This window comes from Piliocolobus tephrosceles, chromosome 19 (assembly GCF_002776525.5).
Source record: "Piliocolobus tephrosceles isolate RC106 chromosome 19, ASM277652v3, whole genome shotgun sequence".
Taxonomy (NCBI): Eukaryota; Metazoa; Chordata; class Mammalia; order Primates; family Cercopithecidae; genus Piliocolobus; species Piliocolobus tephrosceles.
Genome location: NC_045452.1, coordinates 37,787,912 through 37,804,811, shown reverse-complemented (window position 1 = coordinate 37,804,811; position 16,900 = coordinate 37,787,912). Strand labels below are relative to the sequence as shown.

Sequence of the window (16,900 nt, the reverse complement as noted above, 5' to 3'; positions counted from 1 at the left end):
CTATGGGGAAACCCGAATAAGATGGTAATGTTGTAGAAAGGTGTCTGATTCAGAACCTGTCAATGGCTAAAACTGGAAGACGCAAAGCAGCCTGCTACTGTGGGAGCTGCAATAAACCAAATCCCTTTTTTTATTCTCAATCAGAAAGAGGGACTTTCCAAGCTTGATCCTCTAAGAAAAAAGGATCCCATCCTATTTTCTTACCAATTTTCAATTTATCCAGAATGCATACTTCTCAGTCTTCCTGGCCTGGTCACCCCTTGAAAATATTTGGCAGCTCCCTGGTTTAACAGTTGCCTCGAAGTTGACAGCAACTCTAAATCTTGCGGCTCAGCAGTACAGAGTCATTCGTTCCATGAAGAGCTGACCATTCCAACTCACCTGACCTCGCCTCTCCTCTGGGTCCACCGCATCTTATCAAGGCCTTGCTGTCCTTCCTTGGACCCGTCACCCCCCAACCTGGCCCTCGGTAGCTCCCTCCTGGATTCTGGCCTCACCTCGTTCCTCATCTTTGTCTTAACTCTTAACTTGGGTGTCCCCTGCACCCTGACAGCCACGTCGTCTTCTCCCTTCTCCTCTTCTCTCACCAGCTGTCTTCTTGGTTTTTCAGTTCCTCTCTCTCTCTCAGGACCTGCACTTTCTCTTCAAGTCAAGGTCCATGGCTCCCGTGCTCTGCAGTTGTACCAGGCTCTGGAAGCTCCCATGTGGTGACCGAGCCCTGGAGAGGAAACCATAGTGCAGTGGCTGCTAAAAGCAGAGGCCTGCATCCCCAAGCCTCCTAAGCCCTCCACTTCCATTCTCTCCTGCCTGTGTGCATAGTCCGAGTCCCGCCTGTCCGTGTGTCACCTGGCTCTTCTGTGTCGTCTCCGTGAGCCTGCAGGGGCACCCAGCCAGCCCACGGGCTCCCGAGACAGTCCACTTGGGCAGACACACTGTAGCCATTTCTGAAGATTGCGTAGAGGAGACAGATGGTTCACCAGGCACACACCACACAACCTGAAACCTACATTCCTTTTTCTACAGGCCTGTGTCAGAAAATCCTCCCTAAACTGCAATGGGGAGGGGGACTGAGGCACTTCTCATTCCCTACATGTCACCCCACTGCTCACTTCTGCCTCCAACCTTCACACATGGTCACTCCTGCAACTTTTCACCCCTTTATTTTGCAGAACAATCTGTGTCCAGCTCCTGTCCTCTCAAACTTAATAATCAGCTCATGATGTGCTTAGCAAGACCTGTCCTTCATGGAAATGAGGGTGAGGGTGGCGACGGTTTTAAACATGTTTTAAAAAGAACATGAGATAAAGAATATTGGACTTCACAAAAGGATCCTCCTTTCCCTTGTTCTTTCTTCCCATGGAGAGGAAGAAGTTGAGGCTGAGTTATCACCTCCCATCAGTGCTCAGTTTTGTTCCTGGACCCCTGACTTCGTCACCAAAGGCAGCTGGCTCCAGCTCTCAGCCTTTGAAGGATATTGTGACTGGGGATTCAGAGTCCTAGGCTCCCTCCCACACAGACAGGTAGTGAGGCCACCTGAGATCTCAGCTGCTAGGGTGCGTGCCACCAGGCACACTGTGCTGCTGGGTCCTGGCCAGGCCCTCCTGTACCCCCTGAGAAAGTCTCCACAGGGCTGGGAGCTGTTGGTGCCATCTCTCAGTGATCCCATAAAATTGCTGCCTAGCCCTTCTGGTTTCACAGATTTCACATCAGAAAACTTTCTATGAACCCAGGGCTAGTTCTGAAAACAGGAAGTGCTTTCAGCCCTCGTGGGAGGAGGGGGGTGCAGGAGGCCTGTGGAGCTGGACCTCTGGGAGCCAGGCTGGAGAACAGGGACTGAAGGCTGAGTGGCCGCGGGGCCATTCACACAACCATGGTCTTTCCTGCGAGTGAGTGGGGGCCCCGGGTGGGGCTACTGACCCAGGAACGGCTGGCTCTGCTGGAAGATCCGCCCGTCTGAGGCTGCGTGGGGAGGATGCAAGGCAGGGCAGAAGCTCATCAGGAAAGGTTGAGACAGAGGGTCCGAATGAAGATTCCACCACAGAGGGAGCAGTCCAGGTCAGCACGGGGGTGACATGTGGGGATGAGGCTGGCCGGGTCATGAGGCAGGTTTTTGAGCCCAGCAGTGTAAGCAGTCTCTGTCCCAAGGGAGGAAAGCTGCTGAGAGCTGCTGGGCCAGCAGGTGGGAGTGTGGGGCTGGCCTCAGGGCTTCTGGAAGGGGTATTCCCAAGAAGTGAGGTGCTGCTCTGGGACTGTGGTGCCCCAGGGGCCTTTCCTGCAGGGCACTCTCAGCAGCCACCTTTGATAGAAGCCAGGATCACCCTGCATGGGGAATGATGCTGCACCCAGCACGGAGCCTTGTAGTCAGTCACTCTCCTCTCTCCACAACTGCAAGTACCTCCCTGCCCGCCACTCCCACCCTGCCCCCGCCCCCACCGTGGCTGTGCATCTAGCAGGGGACAGTACCGTTAGCAAAGTCTGGGAACTCCAGGGAGCCCGCATCCCCCTCAGCCTGCCTTTAGCCAGAAAATATTCCAAGCTCTGCTCTCTAATTTGGAAAGCCAATGTTTGTATTTGGAGATTGTGTTGCTAGACTCGACAAGGGTAACAAAGCAACAGGAAGTGTTCCCCAGAACTCGGGCGCCGACTTGCGTGGCTCAAAGCTGGGTGGTCGTCCATCTCACTATGGCGGGTGGATAAAGGTTCTTTTCCTGGACTATGCCATTCCAGCCAGAGCAAGGGATAAGCCTGCGATAGCCGTAAGTCAGGAACCACTACCAAGGTCAAAGACCCTCAAATTAATTGTTGGAACCTGCGGCTCTAACTCTTCCAGCAAAGCTACTTCTGTGAAAGCTGTGAAGAGCAGAGGAAATGGGACAGGAGAGGAGCTGAATCCTGCAATTGTATCTCTAGGAGCCCCCAAAGTACGATGATGGTCCTCAGGCCAGCATGGGGGTGCATTGGCACCCATGTAAGGAAAGGGGCCCTCACATGGCACAGTTGGGATGGGGCAGTGTGGGGATGTTCAGAGATAAAAGTTTCCCGTGAGCTCTGTTTCAGCAAATAGCGATGACCACTTTGGCAACTTCACAATCTTGCCTTCCTGCACGTGGACATTTTTCTTCACGCATGTGCCTCTTGCAAATGGTTCCATTGTTTGTTTAATTGTATTTCGTGAGTGGAGAAGAGTTGGAAGCAAAAATCATGACTGTTCATGAGAAATGTAAGTCTGTGGTAATACTGCCTTTAGTGAAATCAAGAGCAGATCTAAAGGGATGTGAAAAGCATCAGGATGGTCATATAGGAGGCAGGATCGTTTCCCCCAGACCCTGGCCATGCTGGTTGTGTTTTATGGTAGGAGTGATTACAGCAGCCTATGTGTGTGTGGGCATAAGAATACTTATTCTATGGATCTTAAGGTAACTATGTGTTGGAAAATGTATGGCGTGGAATTCAGTAAGAGAATGCCCATGGTTTGTGTGGTTCCTGGAGTTAGAAATGGGTGGCAGATCCAGCAAGAGGCAAGATTTCCAAATGGACTGCTGAGTCATTCTTAGGGTGGGTTAGGAGAAAATGTGTTTTGGTCTAAAGGAGGGAGGAAGAAGTCAAAAACAAGTAAATTATAAAACCTGGTTGCAGGATTGAAATCTGATCCTTAAAAGGAGAGAATAGCCATGAGTATAATGTTTAAAAACGCACACAAAGAAAACCACTGTAGTGGAAGTCTCAAGAAGTTCAATCATTATCTGGTCTCATCATCGGGAGTGGAAGCTGCCCACTCCGGAAGCTGTCTGCTTGATCCACAGCTCTTAGTTTTTGCATCTGGAGGTTTTGTGGTTAGTCCTGGTTTGAGGTCATTGGAGCCGTCCCGTTGGTCTGGGTTTGTTGCCTGTGTCTACTGACTCGTGAGCACTTGGGTCCACACCTTGGATCTTGACCACCCTGGCATTTGTTCGGAGGACCTGAAATGGCTCCTTCCAAAGAGGTCTGAAGAGTTTTTGACTTGAAGTCTCTTCAAGCGTACTCAGACCAAGAGACATGAAGTCTCTTCCAGCGTACCCAGACCAAGCTGGAGGTCAGAAAAAGTTTGGCTGGCATTTCCTCTGACTGCCATTTCCTTTCGGCACAAGACTTCATGTATGAGGTTAATCCTTGACAATGCTTTACTGTGTACATGAAATGGAGCAGAGCCAGGCCTTGCTGAAGTTACTCCTGGTCATGTACAGCATCCCGTTATGATCTCATGGGGCACCGGACTAAGTGAGCACTCAGAGACGGTCACGCCAATAGCCTATTGTATCCTCGACCTAGGAGTTAAGGAGTAATCTTCTGCTTACAGATAGAGTTTGGCCATACAAGACTGCATGGCCAATAAAGCTGGTGGCAAAACTCAAGGCCCAGAGAGATGGAGGGCTTTTTATAGTTAGGGAATTTCAGTTTCGTTTTGTGATTGGTTTTGTATTTTGCGAACACCGAGGGCGATTCAGACACGGTGACGTGTCTGTGTTGGAATAAGGACCCTCCAGGACAGTAATTCCACAGTCTTTTGACAGGAAGATAGGTGTTATCCATGCTGAGAACAGAAAGTCTAGCAAGAGGTAAACTTGCAATCGTGAACCCATGGCTCTGAATCCTGTCTCACCTTCACAGTCTTGCCTGGGTTATATTGGTTGCAGATGAGATATGACTCTACCACTTCCTAGGCCAATTCCAGAAAATTTCCTGACCAATATGCATTGCATGTAACATTTAATTTACCTTTTCCATGATGCAAACAATGATGGAGTAATTTAGCTAGGAAGGCTCACGGCACTCACGGGCAGGTGTCCTGAGATGACCAGATTCCACCTTTATCGAGAAAGCATTTTTGAGATTGCCAACATTACTTGCCAGAAGTTTGCATTGATTATTATGAGTCAATTATAAATGGATCCAATTTTTTTTTTCTGAAAGTTGGATGGGTAGATATCAATTACTATTTTAGAACTATAATATAGTATTTAAAGCTACTTTTTAATATGAAGTCAATAAGGACATTGCCCTTGACTTCTGGTATGGCTTCGCAACTAAAAGCTTCTACTTCAGTATCTGGTACCTCCTCTGGATAATGGGTAGCTTCTAATAAGTTACTGATCCCTTACTTTGATGTGGACAATCACATGCTTCCATAGCATCCCCAAATCATAAGCAGCTCCAAATGCCCATCTCATCTATTCTTGGTATAAATGTTTATTTTTTTATCTCTTAAAATAATGTGACTTGGAGTCAGGACTACAGCTTATCCACTGGGTTATATCTCACATTAGGAGATAGAACATTTTGATGGGTGAATGACAGTTTCCTATACAGGAAATGCTTTTGCCATTTTTATGGTTTTTTCCTCCACAGCCTTTATTAAGCTCCTACTCTATGCCAGGTACTTTGAGCTGCAGGTACAGCTGTGAAAAAAACAGGTAAAAATCCCTGCCCCCCTGGGGGCCTTATTGCAGCCAGGGAGAGACGAAACAGGCAGAATCCATCAGGAAAGGTATCGTGCAGATGTTGGGAATGCAGCTTTTGACTGTTGCCTCCCCCATCAGATCCTCAGCTCTACCAATGGTGGCAATGTCTCCTGGCTGGGTATCCAGAGCCTGGCACACAGCAGGCACTCAATGAATGTTTACAGAGTGGAGGAAGACTTACACTGACTCAGGAACTGTGGCTCAGAGAGGGCAAGGGACCCAACCAGGGGAGCCATGGAGCTTAGGCAGATAAATTGGGTGTGGCAAGAGGGGTGTCTGCCAGGCCCAGGAGCCCTGGCTGTCACCAATGCACAATGTGACTTTGGGTGAGCCACACCCTCTCTGTGCCTTGTTGGGAGTAGGCTCTGGAAAGCAGTGGTGGGAGTGGTCATTAGGATGACCGTGTCCTGGAAGCTGAAGCCCATACAGGCCATGGCCTTCCAGGCTCCAGGCAGCCCGAGGCCCTTTGGAATTCTGCAGCTTCCCCTCTAGCTGCTCTGGCCATAGATCTTCCTGCTCTCTCCAGCTCCCCTCTGTCCCTCAGTCCACAGCCAGCCATTAGCTGACTTGTTGACCATGACTTCAAAGCATCCAGAATCCATTCGGCTCTCACCACCCCCATTGCTATTGTTTCCCAAAGGGTGTTGTCCCCAGGCTTGTCTTTTAGAGCCCCTCAGGAGAAAAGAGGACTTTAAAGACAGAAAGAGAGCAAGGCACCAAACCTCAAGCAGGCCTTGCTTTCCCAGACTCTCAAACTTAAAAAAAAAAAAAAAAAAAAACACACACACACAGAGACAGGCAGACATCCTCCCAGCCGGGCCTCGGTGGCTGTGCCACAGCCCCTCCTCAACAGCAGGCAGGAGCCAGCCCTGGGACAGGCTCCACACACTCACTAAGCACCACCTCCTGCACAGCCCAGTCCCTGCTCTCAGCCTGAGCAGGCCCAGCAGCCCTGCCCTCCCAAGAAAGGGGGTGATGAGAAGCCGAGCGTACCCTCCGCAGAGACCAGCACCACACATGACAGTGTTGGTACCAGCACCCAGTCGTTGAGCCACAAGTGTCTGGCACGCTGCTGAGCCTTTATATAAGTAATTGTATGGAACCCTCCCACATCCTCAGGAGGAACGGTCAGCCCCATTTTCTAGATGTGGGAACTGACACCCAGAGAGATTTCAGCACATGCTCCGGGTCCCATGCATAGCCCTTGTGCTGGATGGCCCCAACCCTGCTTTCTAATTCTTTATCCTAAATCCAGGTTGCAGGCCTTATCTTAGGGAGATGGTGCTGTACCCTGCCTGTGAAGGACAGTCTGCCTCGGTCTAGCCCCGCCCTGCCCCTCGCTGGGTGGAGCCTCCTTAGAGGCTCGTGCATGGCTTTGGGATTCCGGGCAGCAGGAGTCAGGTCTGGGCTGCTGAGCAGGGACAGCGAAGGACCGGACAGCAGACCCCACGATGATGACTGGGCTCCATCCTACGTGCACCTTGTAAGAGCCACCTGGAAGCACGTCCATCTGAGAGGTTGGAGAAGGAGGGAGCTGTCTGCAGGTCCCTCCAGGTCGGGGATTGCCCTGGGGCTAGCTTCCCACTCCTCCACGCTGCCATGCTGAAAGCCAGCAGGTGTCTCAGGTAGCAGATGTGCAGGTTGCTTGAGGGAGAAACTCGGGACGCATGAGATCCAGTAGTACAGAGCCTGAGTCCTGTGGCCTGGCCCAACTGTCCCAAAGCCCCAGGACTCTGACCATGTGTAAACCTTATCTCTTCTTCATGCCCTCCCTGGTCGAGGGTTGTGTCCTTTATTGTACTTGGTCTCCTTATCCTCAAGGATGCCCACCACGCCACTCTCCAGCTCAGAACCCTCCAAAGGCCTCCCTCATACCCACGTGCAATGCAAGGCGTCTGCCCACATCTTGCAAGCCTTGATCCTCCATCTTTTTCCCCAGTCACACTGACCATCTTTCTATTCACTGAGATCATTCCGACCTCAGGACCTTTGCACGTGCATTTCCTCTGTTGGGGAGACTGGTCCCCAGTTCCTGCAAGCCTTGCTCCTCTGCCCATTCCCGGGCACACCCTCCAGTGGGCACCCAAGTTACCCTCACCCCAGAATCTCAAACCCACCACCTGTCTTTCTCCAGACACTCCATCATCACCTGGAGTCCCTTGGTGGTTGGTGTATTTGTTTTGGCATTTCCCTGCTAGGATGGTGTGCCTGGAGTGAGGGCTTGGTCTGACTTGGTCACCATGATATCCACGTGGTGGAAAGTGCCTGGCACATTCAGACTCGTACCATTGTATGAGTCTGCTCAGGCTGCCATGGCAAAAGACCACAGACGGGGTGGCTTAGACAACACGCATTGGTTCTCTCACAGCCCTGGAGGCTGGAAGTCCCAGATCAAGGTGTCGTGTCGGCAGAGCTGGTTCCTTCTGGAGTTCCCGGGGGAATCTGTGCTCTCCTTCCAGCTCCTGGTGGCTATGGCAGAGGCCTTGGCATTCCCTGGCCTGGGCTGCAGCCCTGCAATCTCTGCCTCTGTCTTCACAGGTTCTTCTCCCTGTGTGTCTCTGTGTCCCAAATCTCCCTCCGCCTGTCTCTGATAAGGACACCTTCCATGAGATTTAGGGCCCATTCTAAATCCAGGATGATCTCATCTCAAAAATCTTCACCTTAATTATATCTGCAAAGAGTCTTTTTCCAAAAAAAGTCATGTTCCCAGGTTCCAGGTGAACATAAATTTTGGGGGGACTGTGGGGACACCATTCAGCCTCCTGGATCCACCTTACTACTAGAGGAAAGGGGGATACAGTGCGAGCCAGAGTGTGAGGGGCTCCTCCCCGGAGCACGGGCCCAGCTCTGAGTCCTGGCTTAGACGTCACTGGCCCTCCCAGATGTCAGTTTCTTGACCCTGAAAAACCAGATAAGGGCCAAATGCATAGACTTGTTGTGAAACTTAAATGTATGTCTTAGCACGGTGCTGCCCTCATCTGAGTGCAGGCCACAGCCTGAGAACTGGGGCTGAACACCTGCTTCTCCCACACTCCCCCAGTGCCTGGCCAAGCCTGGGTGTGAGGCCAGGTCTGGCTTCCAGCAGGCCCAGGAGGTGTTGCCTGTCATCTTTGCACACCTGATGGTTCTCCTGCCTGGTCCTGAGCCACAGAGGCCTGATGCCGTAGATGACACAGACCATCAGAGGTGACAAAGGAGGCTGGGTGTGGTGACTCACGGATGTATTTCCAGCACTTTGGGATGCTGAGGCGGACGGATTGCTTGAACTCAGGAGTTTGAGGCCAGCCTGAGTAACATGGCAAAAACCCATCTCTATAAAAAAAATACAAAAATAAATAAATAAAACTTGTTGGGCATGGTGGTGCATGCCTCTAGTCCCAACTGCTCGGTACGCTGAGGCAGGGGGATTGCTTGAGTCCAGGGAGGTTGAGGCTGCAGTGAGCCCTGATTGCACCACTAGAGTCCCCACTGGGTGACAGAGTGAGACCCTGTCTCAAAAACAACAACGACAACAGCAACAACAAGTAACAAAGTGTTTGGACGAACGGAGGCAGGATGGTGCACTTCCGGGTTCTTCTTCACCACCAACTCTTCCCGTGTGTGCGAGAATGCAGCTGACGCCCGGGAAGGTGCAGATTAATCAGGCATGCACCAGGTGATGTCAATCCGAGGAGACCAAGATTTACCTGGTGGCACCTGCGGAGCGCCCCCCCTCCCCCGACATGCCCATGCCACGCCTATTGCCCTTTCACTCCTAGAAAAGTCGCTCCCAGCAGATGCGCCACGGGCGGACTTTCTCAGCCCCCACTCTTGTCGGGACTGTATTAGAAACTCCACCCCCCCCACCCCAGCTCTGGTCCCTGAAGCTAGATGACCAAAGAATACATTTGCAGTTTTGCTTTTAGCCTTGCCTACTCGCTGGTTCTTTTGTGCCCACTCTGGTGGTCTTAGAAAAACAAATCACAAAGGAACAGTGAGACTCTACTGGGAATGTGGAGTCCACTGCCCCCGTTCCCCAAGCCCAGGCTGGTGGAAATCCACTTGTGCTCTCTGGCTGCCAAGAGCCCCTTCGGCAGACAGGGTGCACCGGACCCCTGGTCTCTGCATCGTGTGTAGAGGGTAGGTTGTAGGGTGGGGTGAGGAGGGGTTGGCAAAAGTGCCACCTTAGGGAGAACTTCTGGTGACCTGTGGGCCGCTTTCCCTCTTGTGTCTTTGCAGAGCTTGTCAGGAAGATTGGAGGTGCCAAGTAGCAGAGAAAGCATCCGCCAGCTCTGACGGGGAGACAGCACATGTCTAAGGCCCACAAGTCTTGGCCCCACCGGAGAAGAAATCAATTTTCTTCCCAACGCTACCTGAAAAAAGAAATGAATTTCTTCCAGCAACAGCCACCGCCATTCGGCACAGTGCCACCACAAATGATATTTCCCCCAAACTGGCAGGGGGTAGAGAAGGACCCTGCTTTCCTCACCAAGGACTTCAACTTGCTCACTTTGAACAATCAGCCACCACCAGGAAACAAGAGCCAACCAAGGGCAAAGGTAAGCCTGGTGGAGGGGCGTTTGGAAAGGGCGCATTCTGGCTGCTGGTGCAGAGGGCTGTCATGTAAGCCCACCACGACAATAGAACCAGCCAGTCTGCTCCTCCAGCACAGCTGGTGTCTCCAGCTCTCCGGGTCACATCCGACAAGTACCGGGAACGTACACAGACTCTCCTGCAGCAATAGGCTGCTGTGACGTGGGTCTGGGGGCTTCTGTGTGTGGGGGACCCCTTCCTGGAGCTTTTCTTCCAGCTTCCCCTGCAGCCATCACATTGCCACCTTACCCACTCACCACCCTTCCCAGCTCTGCAGTGCCCTGGCCCAGAACCTCTTCTCCCTCTGACTGGAGCCTCTGCCTGTTGGAACATCTTCCTGGCCCAGTGCTCCCAGCCCTTTCCCGGCACGCACACCCTGCACACCTGCAGCCAAATCCTCCCAGCATCTGCCCCAGCGAGGCCTCAATAGGAAAAGAACAGAAGGGCCCCTGCATGCAGCAGCACCTCTCCATCCACCTTCTCATCTCCTGTCTGCAACCCCACCTAACATCGTAGCTGCACAAACTCTGCCACACATCCCCATGACACCAGGGACCCTACCAGGGGTCAAGGCAGTGGCATCTGTTCTGCCTTCTCCAGGGGCCCGAGAACAACCTGCACAGCCAGTACGAGCAGAAGGTGCGCCCCTACATTGACCTCATTGACTCCCTGCGGGCTCTGGGTGTGGAGCAGGACCTGGCCCTGCCAGCCATCGCCGTCATTGGGGACCAGAGCTCAGGCAAGAGCTCCGTGCTGGAGGCATTGTCAGGAGTTGCCCTTCCCAGAGGCAGCGGTAAGTTCCAATGGACCACCTTCCCTCCGCAGCAAGCAGGGCCACCTGTAAGCCACAGAGCTTCCCCAGGCACCAAGAGGTTTCAGAGACAGGCTGCTGGGAGACACAGCCTCTGGAAGAGACAGACTGCTGGGAGAGACAGGCCGCTAGGGGACAGACCGCTGGGAGAGACAGGTCGCTGGGAGAGACAGGCTGCTGGGAGAGACAGGCCACTGGGAGAGACTGGCCACTAGGAGAGACAGGCCACTAGGGGACAGACCGCTGGGAGAGACAGGTCACTGGGAGAGACAGGCTGCTGTGGGAGACAGGTCACGGGGAGAGATGGGAAACTGGGAGAGATAGGCCACCAGGAGAGACAGGCCCCTGAGAGAAACACGGCTCTGGGAGAGACAGGCCGCTGGGGGAGACAGGCCGCTGGGGGAGACAGGTCACTGGGAGAGACAGGCCACTGGGAGACAGGCCACTGGGAGACAGGCTACTGGGAGAGACAGACCACTGGGAGAGACAGGAAACTGGGAGAGACAGGCCGCTGGGAGGGCCCTAGGAGGGCAGCTTCTTAGGCTTGGTGGCAGGGAGTCAGATTGCCCATACATGTTTAAATAGTTCTCACTGCCTGTGTGTCAGTCAGGTCCAGGGACCTTGCCACTTCTTCCTAGTGGTCTTTGTAAGAAGGTAGAAGCATTTCTTTGATAGGGTTAAACTGATGCTTTGTGTGACAGGTGAAGCCTTCTTAAAGAATTTTCTCAATGTTTTGAAAATCTCTTATTTAGGATCGTGATATAAGACACCTTTTCCTTGGACAAAAACTTTTAAATGTCTGTGGACAGTGAAGAAGCTGTTGTACATTTATAATTTAATACAATAATTATAAAGGAAAATTGTAAAGGCGCTACCCTCAGAGTGGGTACTGGAGAGTGTTTAGAAAGGAGATTTTACAATGGGGTAGGCAGGGCGTGGGGAAGCCAGCAAGAAGGGGGTGGGACAGGAAGGGGACCAGCTTCCAGAACCCGAGAAGGAGCAGTGTGCAGGGGCCCTGGCAGGTGCGGCGGCAGCAGAGAGCACCCAGCTCCTTCTCCTCCCTGGCTCCGCTCTCCTGCCGCTGCTGCTTACTTCTCAACCAACCAGAACCCTGGGGCAGGCGGGAGGCATCTGCTGGTTTCTCCAGGGCTGCTCAGAGCAAGGTGGGGCTGCTGGAGGGCTGCCGGAACCTCCACACCCCCCTGCAGCAACCGCAAAGCCTCAGTGAACCTGGGAGAGTGCCCCTCCCCTGGTCTCCCTGCTGCCACCTGCAGCGTGGTCCTTTACCCAGTGTGTCCCGTAAGATGCCCATCAGCCTGGGCACAAAGCAGGAGAGAGTAAGGCTGTAGCATGGCCAGTCCTCCTCCGTGCTCTTGGTTCAGCATTTGGGGCAGCGAGACTCCAGAGTGGAGATTCTGAATGCCAGAGGGCAAGCATAGGACCCTGGGCGAGTCCCCTAGTTGGAAGATGGGACAATACCTCCCTATAGGTCACAGGACAAAGGACACGGGTTCTCAGGGCTTCATGGCAGGAGCGTGAGGGCCCCCACCCCAAGGAACTCAGCACCGCTCCCACCTTTCCTGGGTTCAGCGGCATCAGAGGATCCTGCCTCAAAGGGCACTGTCAGGATTCCCCTTGCCCCTCCTTCGGGATGCCCGGCTTCTCCTCCAGGCACTCGCCACCTTCTTCCCACTCCTTGAGAGGGGTTCCATGGCCCCTGGATGGATCTCACTGCTCCACATTCCTGCTGTCCCCCACCCCCCACCCTAACCAGGGCTGCCCACCGGGACAATTACAGGGCCTGGGGCAGACACCCGACATGCTGACTCCAGTTGCAGGAAGACGGGGAGCCTGGACATGTGCCAGAGCCCCAGCGTCCGCCTCCAACCTTTCCAGGGCAGTGTGGTGGGGGCCGCAGCTGTGGTGGGGACTGTGGCTACAGCCGTTTGCTCATGTCCATCAGAGCTCAGGGTGCTTAGTCCGGTAGCGAACACTTCCCAAGGACAGTAGCACCTCCCAGGGACCTGTGCCCCTTTGTACCTGCTCAATCCAGAACCCCTCACCTACTACCAGGCCCCAGGGAGAGCCAGAAAGCTCAGACGAGGCCTTTGGGGACAGCAGGGCAGGTCCTGGGAGCAAAGGGCCCAGCGCCACTTCTTTTAAAGGAAACTGAGGATGTTTGGGGAACCTCTCGCTCAGGAATCGTAACCAGGTGTCCGCTGGTGCTGAAACTGAAAAAGCAGCCCTGCAAGGCGTGGGCCGGAAGGATCAGCTACCAGAACATCGAGATAGAGCTACAGGACCCTGGCCAGGTGGAGAAGGAGATACACAAAGGTGGGCCCACATCATTCCAAGGTTCAGATCTGACAGCTGCTCCTCTCACTTCCTCGATTCCTTTTCTTCCTCAAATCACCCCCACAGGGACCACTTACCTCCTAGCTCCATGTGCTCCCACATGGGGCTGCCCCCATTGCTGTCACCTCCACCATCCCTCCAGGTCCTTGTCCAGGCCCCCGCTCATCAAGCCATCCCATGCTGAGGACCCTCTGGTGGCTTCCTTTAGCAGCCTGCAGCCCACGTGGCTGATCTTGCCTGTCCTCTCCTCCCCCAGCCCAGGCTTTCTCCACTCCACAGGGTACTTGCCCTCTCTTCCTTCCAGGCTTCTCCTCTTCACCTGCCCAATCCCTACTTGATCTTTGGCTCTCATTTCACCTGCACCCACTTTGGAAGTGCCGCTGCAGGACCCCTGGTCCCACCCCAGCTGTCACAACCATGGCTTGTCTTCCTGAAGCTCAGCTCTAACCCTGGCCAGCCACCTTGTGGCCACCTTTCCTGCCAGCACCCCCTCCAAACGCAGACCCCGCTCACCCAGCTGTGGGACAAGTTTCCCAATGCTTGTTCTTGGGCACGGCTGATCAAAAAAATGCTCAGTTGCTCCTGCAGTCCACAGCCTTGTACCCCGATGGGCCCTGGTGGTTATGTCCCTTGGAGCGCACAGCCCTGCCTGCCCCAGGCACTGGGGCCTCTCACTCTCCCTAAAGGCTTCTCCCCTATCCTACTCGCACGGCCCATCCTGGACTCAGCCAGGATAGATGGAAAAACAACCCTGAATGTACTAAGACTCCCTGCAGTGAGGAACCAAGTCCAAGGAAGGCCTTTTGCATTACTGGATAGCAAACTCAGTGCCTGAGGAGAAGCCCTTTAGATGACCCCACAGGCTCAGCCCTTTCCCAGAGAACCCCTGTCTGCCTGGATCAAATGACTTTCTGGAGGGCTCCCTTCCCAAATACAGAAGTCTTCACTCCAATCTCAGTGTTCACCCCTCTAAGACAGAAGGTGCTGGATACCCTCAATTAGCAAGTTTCCGAACTTCAAATTGCAAAAGGTCTGCACCCCGGCTGTGCCCACTACAACTACTGTGGTGCTCCCAGTACGTCCTGCAGTGTCCGTTGACATCTGTCTGGAGTCTCTCCAGCTGTGAGCTCTGTGGGGCGGGGCCAGTAGAGCTGTCTCTAGCAGACCAACAGCACACCATATGTGTCGGTTTGGTCAAAGTTTTGGGTAAGAATGAGTAGTGAGCAAACCCAAGCCAAGCCATCTTTAGAATAGCATCTTGGAACCCCCTCCACTGCTAGTCGGAATGCAAGTTGGTGCAACCACTTTGGAAAACCATCTGGCAATCTCCACTAAAGCAGTTGGCAGGAGGCCACACTTCCTTATCTTGTGAGCTTCTATCCATAGTTACTTAGTATCCCTGTGACATGGCAGCCAGCTTCCCCTAGAGCTGGCCATCCAAAAGGAATCAAGGAGGAAGTCATGATCCATTTAGGAACTGGTCACACACCATCACCTCCACTGCATGTATTCATTAGAAACAAGCCCCTGTGTTCAGCCCATGCTAATGTCTCCACTTTTTGGAGGGAGGAATGTTGAAGGATTTGTGGACATATTTTAAAACCACCACAGCACTCACTGGAAAATGCTGAAAAGCAGGAAGAAAGAGAACAGAACCCATCCACACTCCCATAGCTAACATACCAGAATCTTTCGTTCTCATCTTTTGGGAAGTGTAGGTCTGTGCACCTACGTATTAAACAGCCATCTTGGTGGCTTCTGAGATCCTTCTGCAGGCTTCTCTGAAATGTTTTCTAAACACCAGGGACACACTGAAGCTTTCATACCCTGGGAAAAAAGCAGTCATTACCTTCAGGAACTGCTTCCTCACAGGGGTCATTGAGGGCTCTGGTTTCTCCCCTCCTGGCCTCCACAGCCCAGAACATCATGGCTGGGAATGGCCTGGGCATCAGCCATGAGCTCATCAGCCTGGAGATCACCTCCCCTGAGGTTCCAGACCTGACCATCATTGACCTTCCCGGCATCGCCAGGGTGGCTGTGGGCAACCAGCCCCGGGACATCGGACTGCAGGTGAGTGCTTCTGGAATTTGGGATTGAGCTCAGCTGAAGTGGGGAAAGGGTCCGAGGTCCCTAGGGTCCTGGTGCACCTCCTGGAGCCTTTACACTGAAGGAAGAGGATGGAGTCTCAGGTAAGACCCGCTCAGGTGGGGGCCTCATGCCCAGGTTCTGACTCGGGCTTGACAAGTCACAGAAAAAAGAGAGGTGGACTCTGGGGGACTGGCAGGCATATGGGACAGTGCACGCCCTGCCCAGTCATTCGGGACTGTGAGCCCAGTGTGACCAGCTGTGCTGATAGTCAAAAGAGGGCAGAAATTTGGATTTTTACATGAAATCTGTCCATTTTGGCAATATTTTAAAAAATGAATGTTACATAAGTCAGAACATGGACTGTGGTCCTGGTCGGGGCAGGAGAGGCACAGGGGAGAGGGAGGGCGACCAGGCAACAAGGACACACGTCAGCCGACAGCAGGGCTGTGGCTTCTCTGCCAACAACCTACCCATCTAAAAAACAGCAGGGCTGTGGCTTCTCTGCCAACAACCTACCCATCTAAACATAAGGCCAGGCACGGTGGCACACGCCTGTAATCCCAACACTTTGGGAGGCCAAGGCAGGAGGATCACTTGAGGCCAGAAGTTCTAGACCAGCCTGGGCAACATAGTAAGACCCTGTCTCTGCAAAATGTAAACACAATTAGCCGGGTGTGGTGGTGCATGCCTGGGGTTCCAGCTACTTGGGAGGCTGAGGTGCTAGGATCACCCAAGCCTAGGAAGTCAAGGCTGCAGTGAGCCATGGTTGTGCCACTGCACTCCAGCCTCAGTGACAGAGAGAGACTCTGTCTCAAAAATAAATAAATAAATAAACAAATAAACCTGAAATTGCCTGAAAACATAGTCCTGGCTCAGGTACTTGAATCAAATGTGGTCCAGGAAGACTTGTGCACACCCTGTTTGGGTTAGGCCAGTCCCTAGACCAGCCCTGTCATACTTTGGCAAGCCAGCTCATGCGAAAATGAAGGAGACAGAGTGGATGCCAGGGCAGGAGAAGGCTGGGGAGATGAGGCCCTCCTCTACTAGAACTGAGGCCACTTTCCTGGCTTCTTCCATTTTGTGGGAGACACTGGCAGTATTGAGAACCCAACCACAATCAAATTAAGGGGTGGCAGCCCCAAGAGCCTCCTGGGTGGGGTCTTCACTAGCTCTGCTGTTTGGAGCAAAATCTTGGTTTTTGGGACCTGGTGGGAGGTAATTGAATCATGGGGGCAGGTCTTTCCCGTGCTGTTCTCGTACTAATGAATACGTCTCATGACATCTGATGGTTTTATGAAGGGCAGTTTCCCTGCACACGCTCTCTTGCCTGCTGCTATGTAAGATGTGCCTTTGCTCCTCCCTTCCATCATGCTTCTGTGGCCTCCCCAGTCATGTGGAACCATGAGTTCATTCGAACTCTTTTTCTGTATAAATTTCGCTGTCTCTGATATGTCTTTATGAGCAGTGTGAGAACAGACTAATGCAGCCACTCTGCTTAGAGGCCACTATAGAGCTATTAATTGGCCTAATTTCAATATTGTGGTGCCTCAGGGAATAGAGAGCGGGAGAGAGATTG

The 16,900-nt window shown here is 53.0% G+C and overlaps 1 protein-coding gene across 5 annotated transcripts in view; it reads left to right on the top strand.

The window, feature by feature from the left end:
- The window catches only part of MX2 (MX dynamin like GTPase 2), a 44,570-nt gene that overhangs the window by 4,661 nt on the left and 23,009 nt on the right, over positions 1-16,900 (top strand). For 3 of the 5 annotated variants that reach the window (XM_023191778.1, XM_023191786.1, XM_023191812.1), the window contains exons 2-5: positions 9,717-10,036; positions 10,671-10,863; positions 13,081-13,215; positions 15,152-15,306. In XM_023191778.1, coding sequence (XP_023047546.1) covers positions 9,788-10,036; positions 10,671-10,863; positions 13,081-13,215; positions 15,152-15,306 — 732 coding nt within the window. In that variant the 5' untranslated portion in view covers positions 9,717-9,787. Of the gene's footprint in view, positions 1-1,868; positions 1,887-1,918; positions 2,056-9,716; positions 10,037-10,670; positions 10,864-13,080; positions 13,216-15,151; positions 15,307-16,900 lie in introns of those variants that run through there. The other 2 variants (XM_023191806.2, XM_023191796.3) reach the window with 2 other exon arrangements.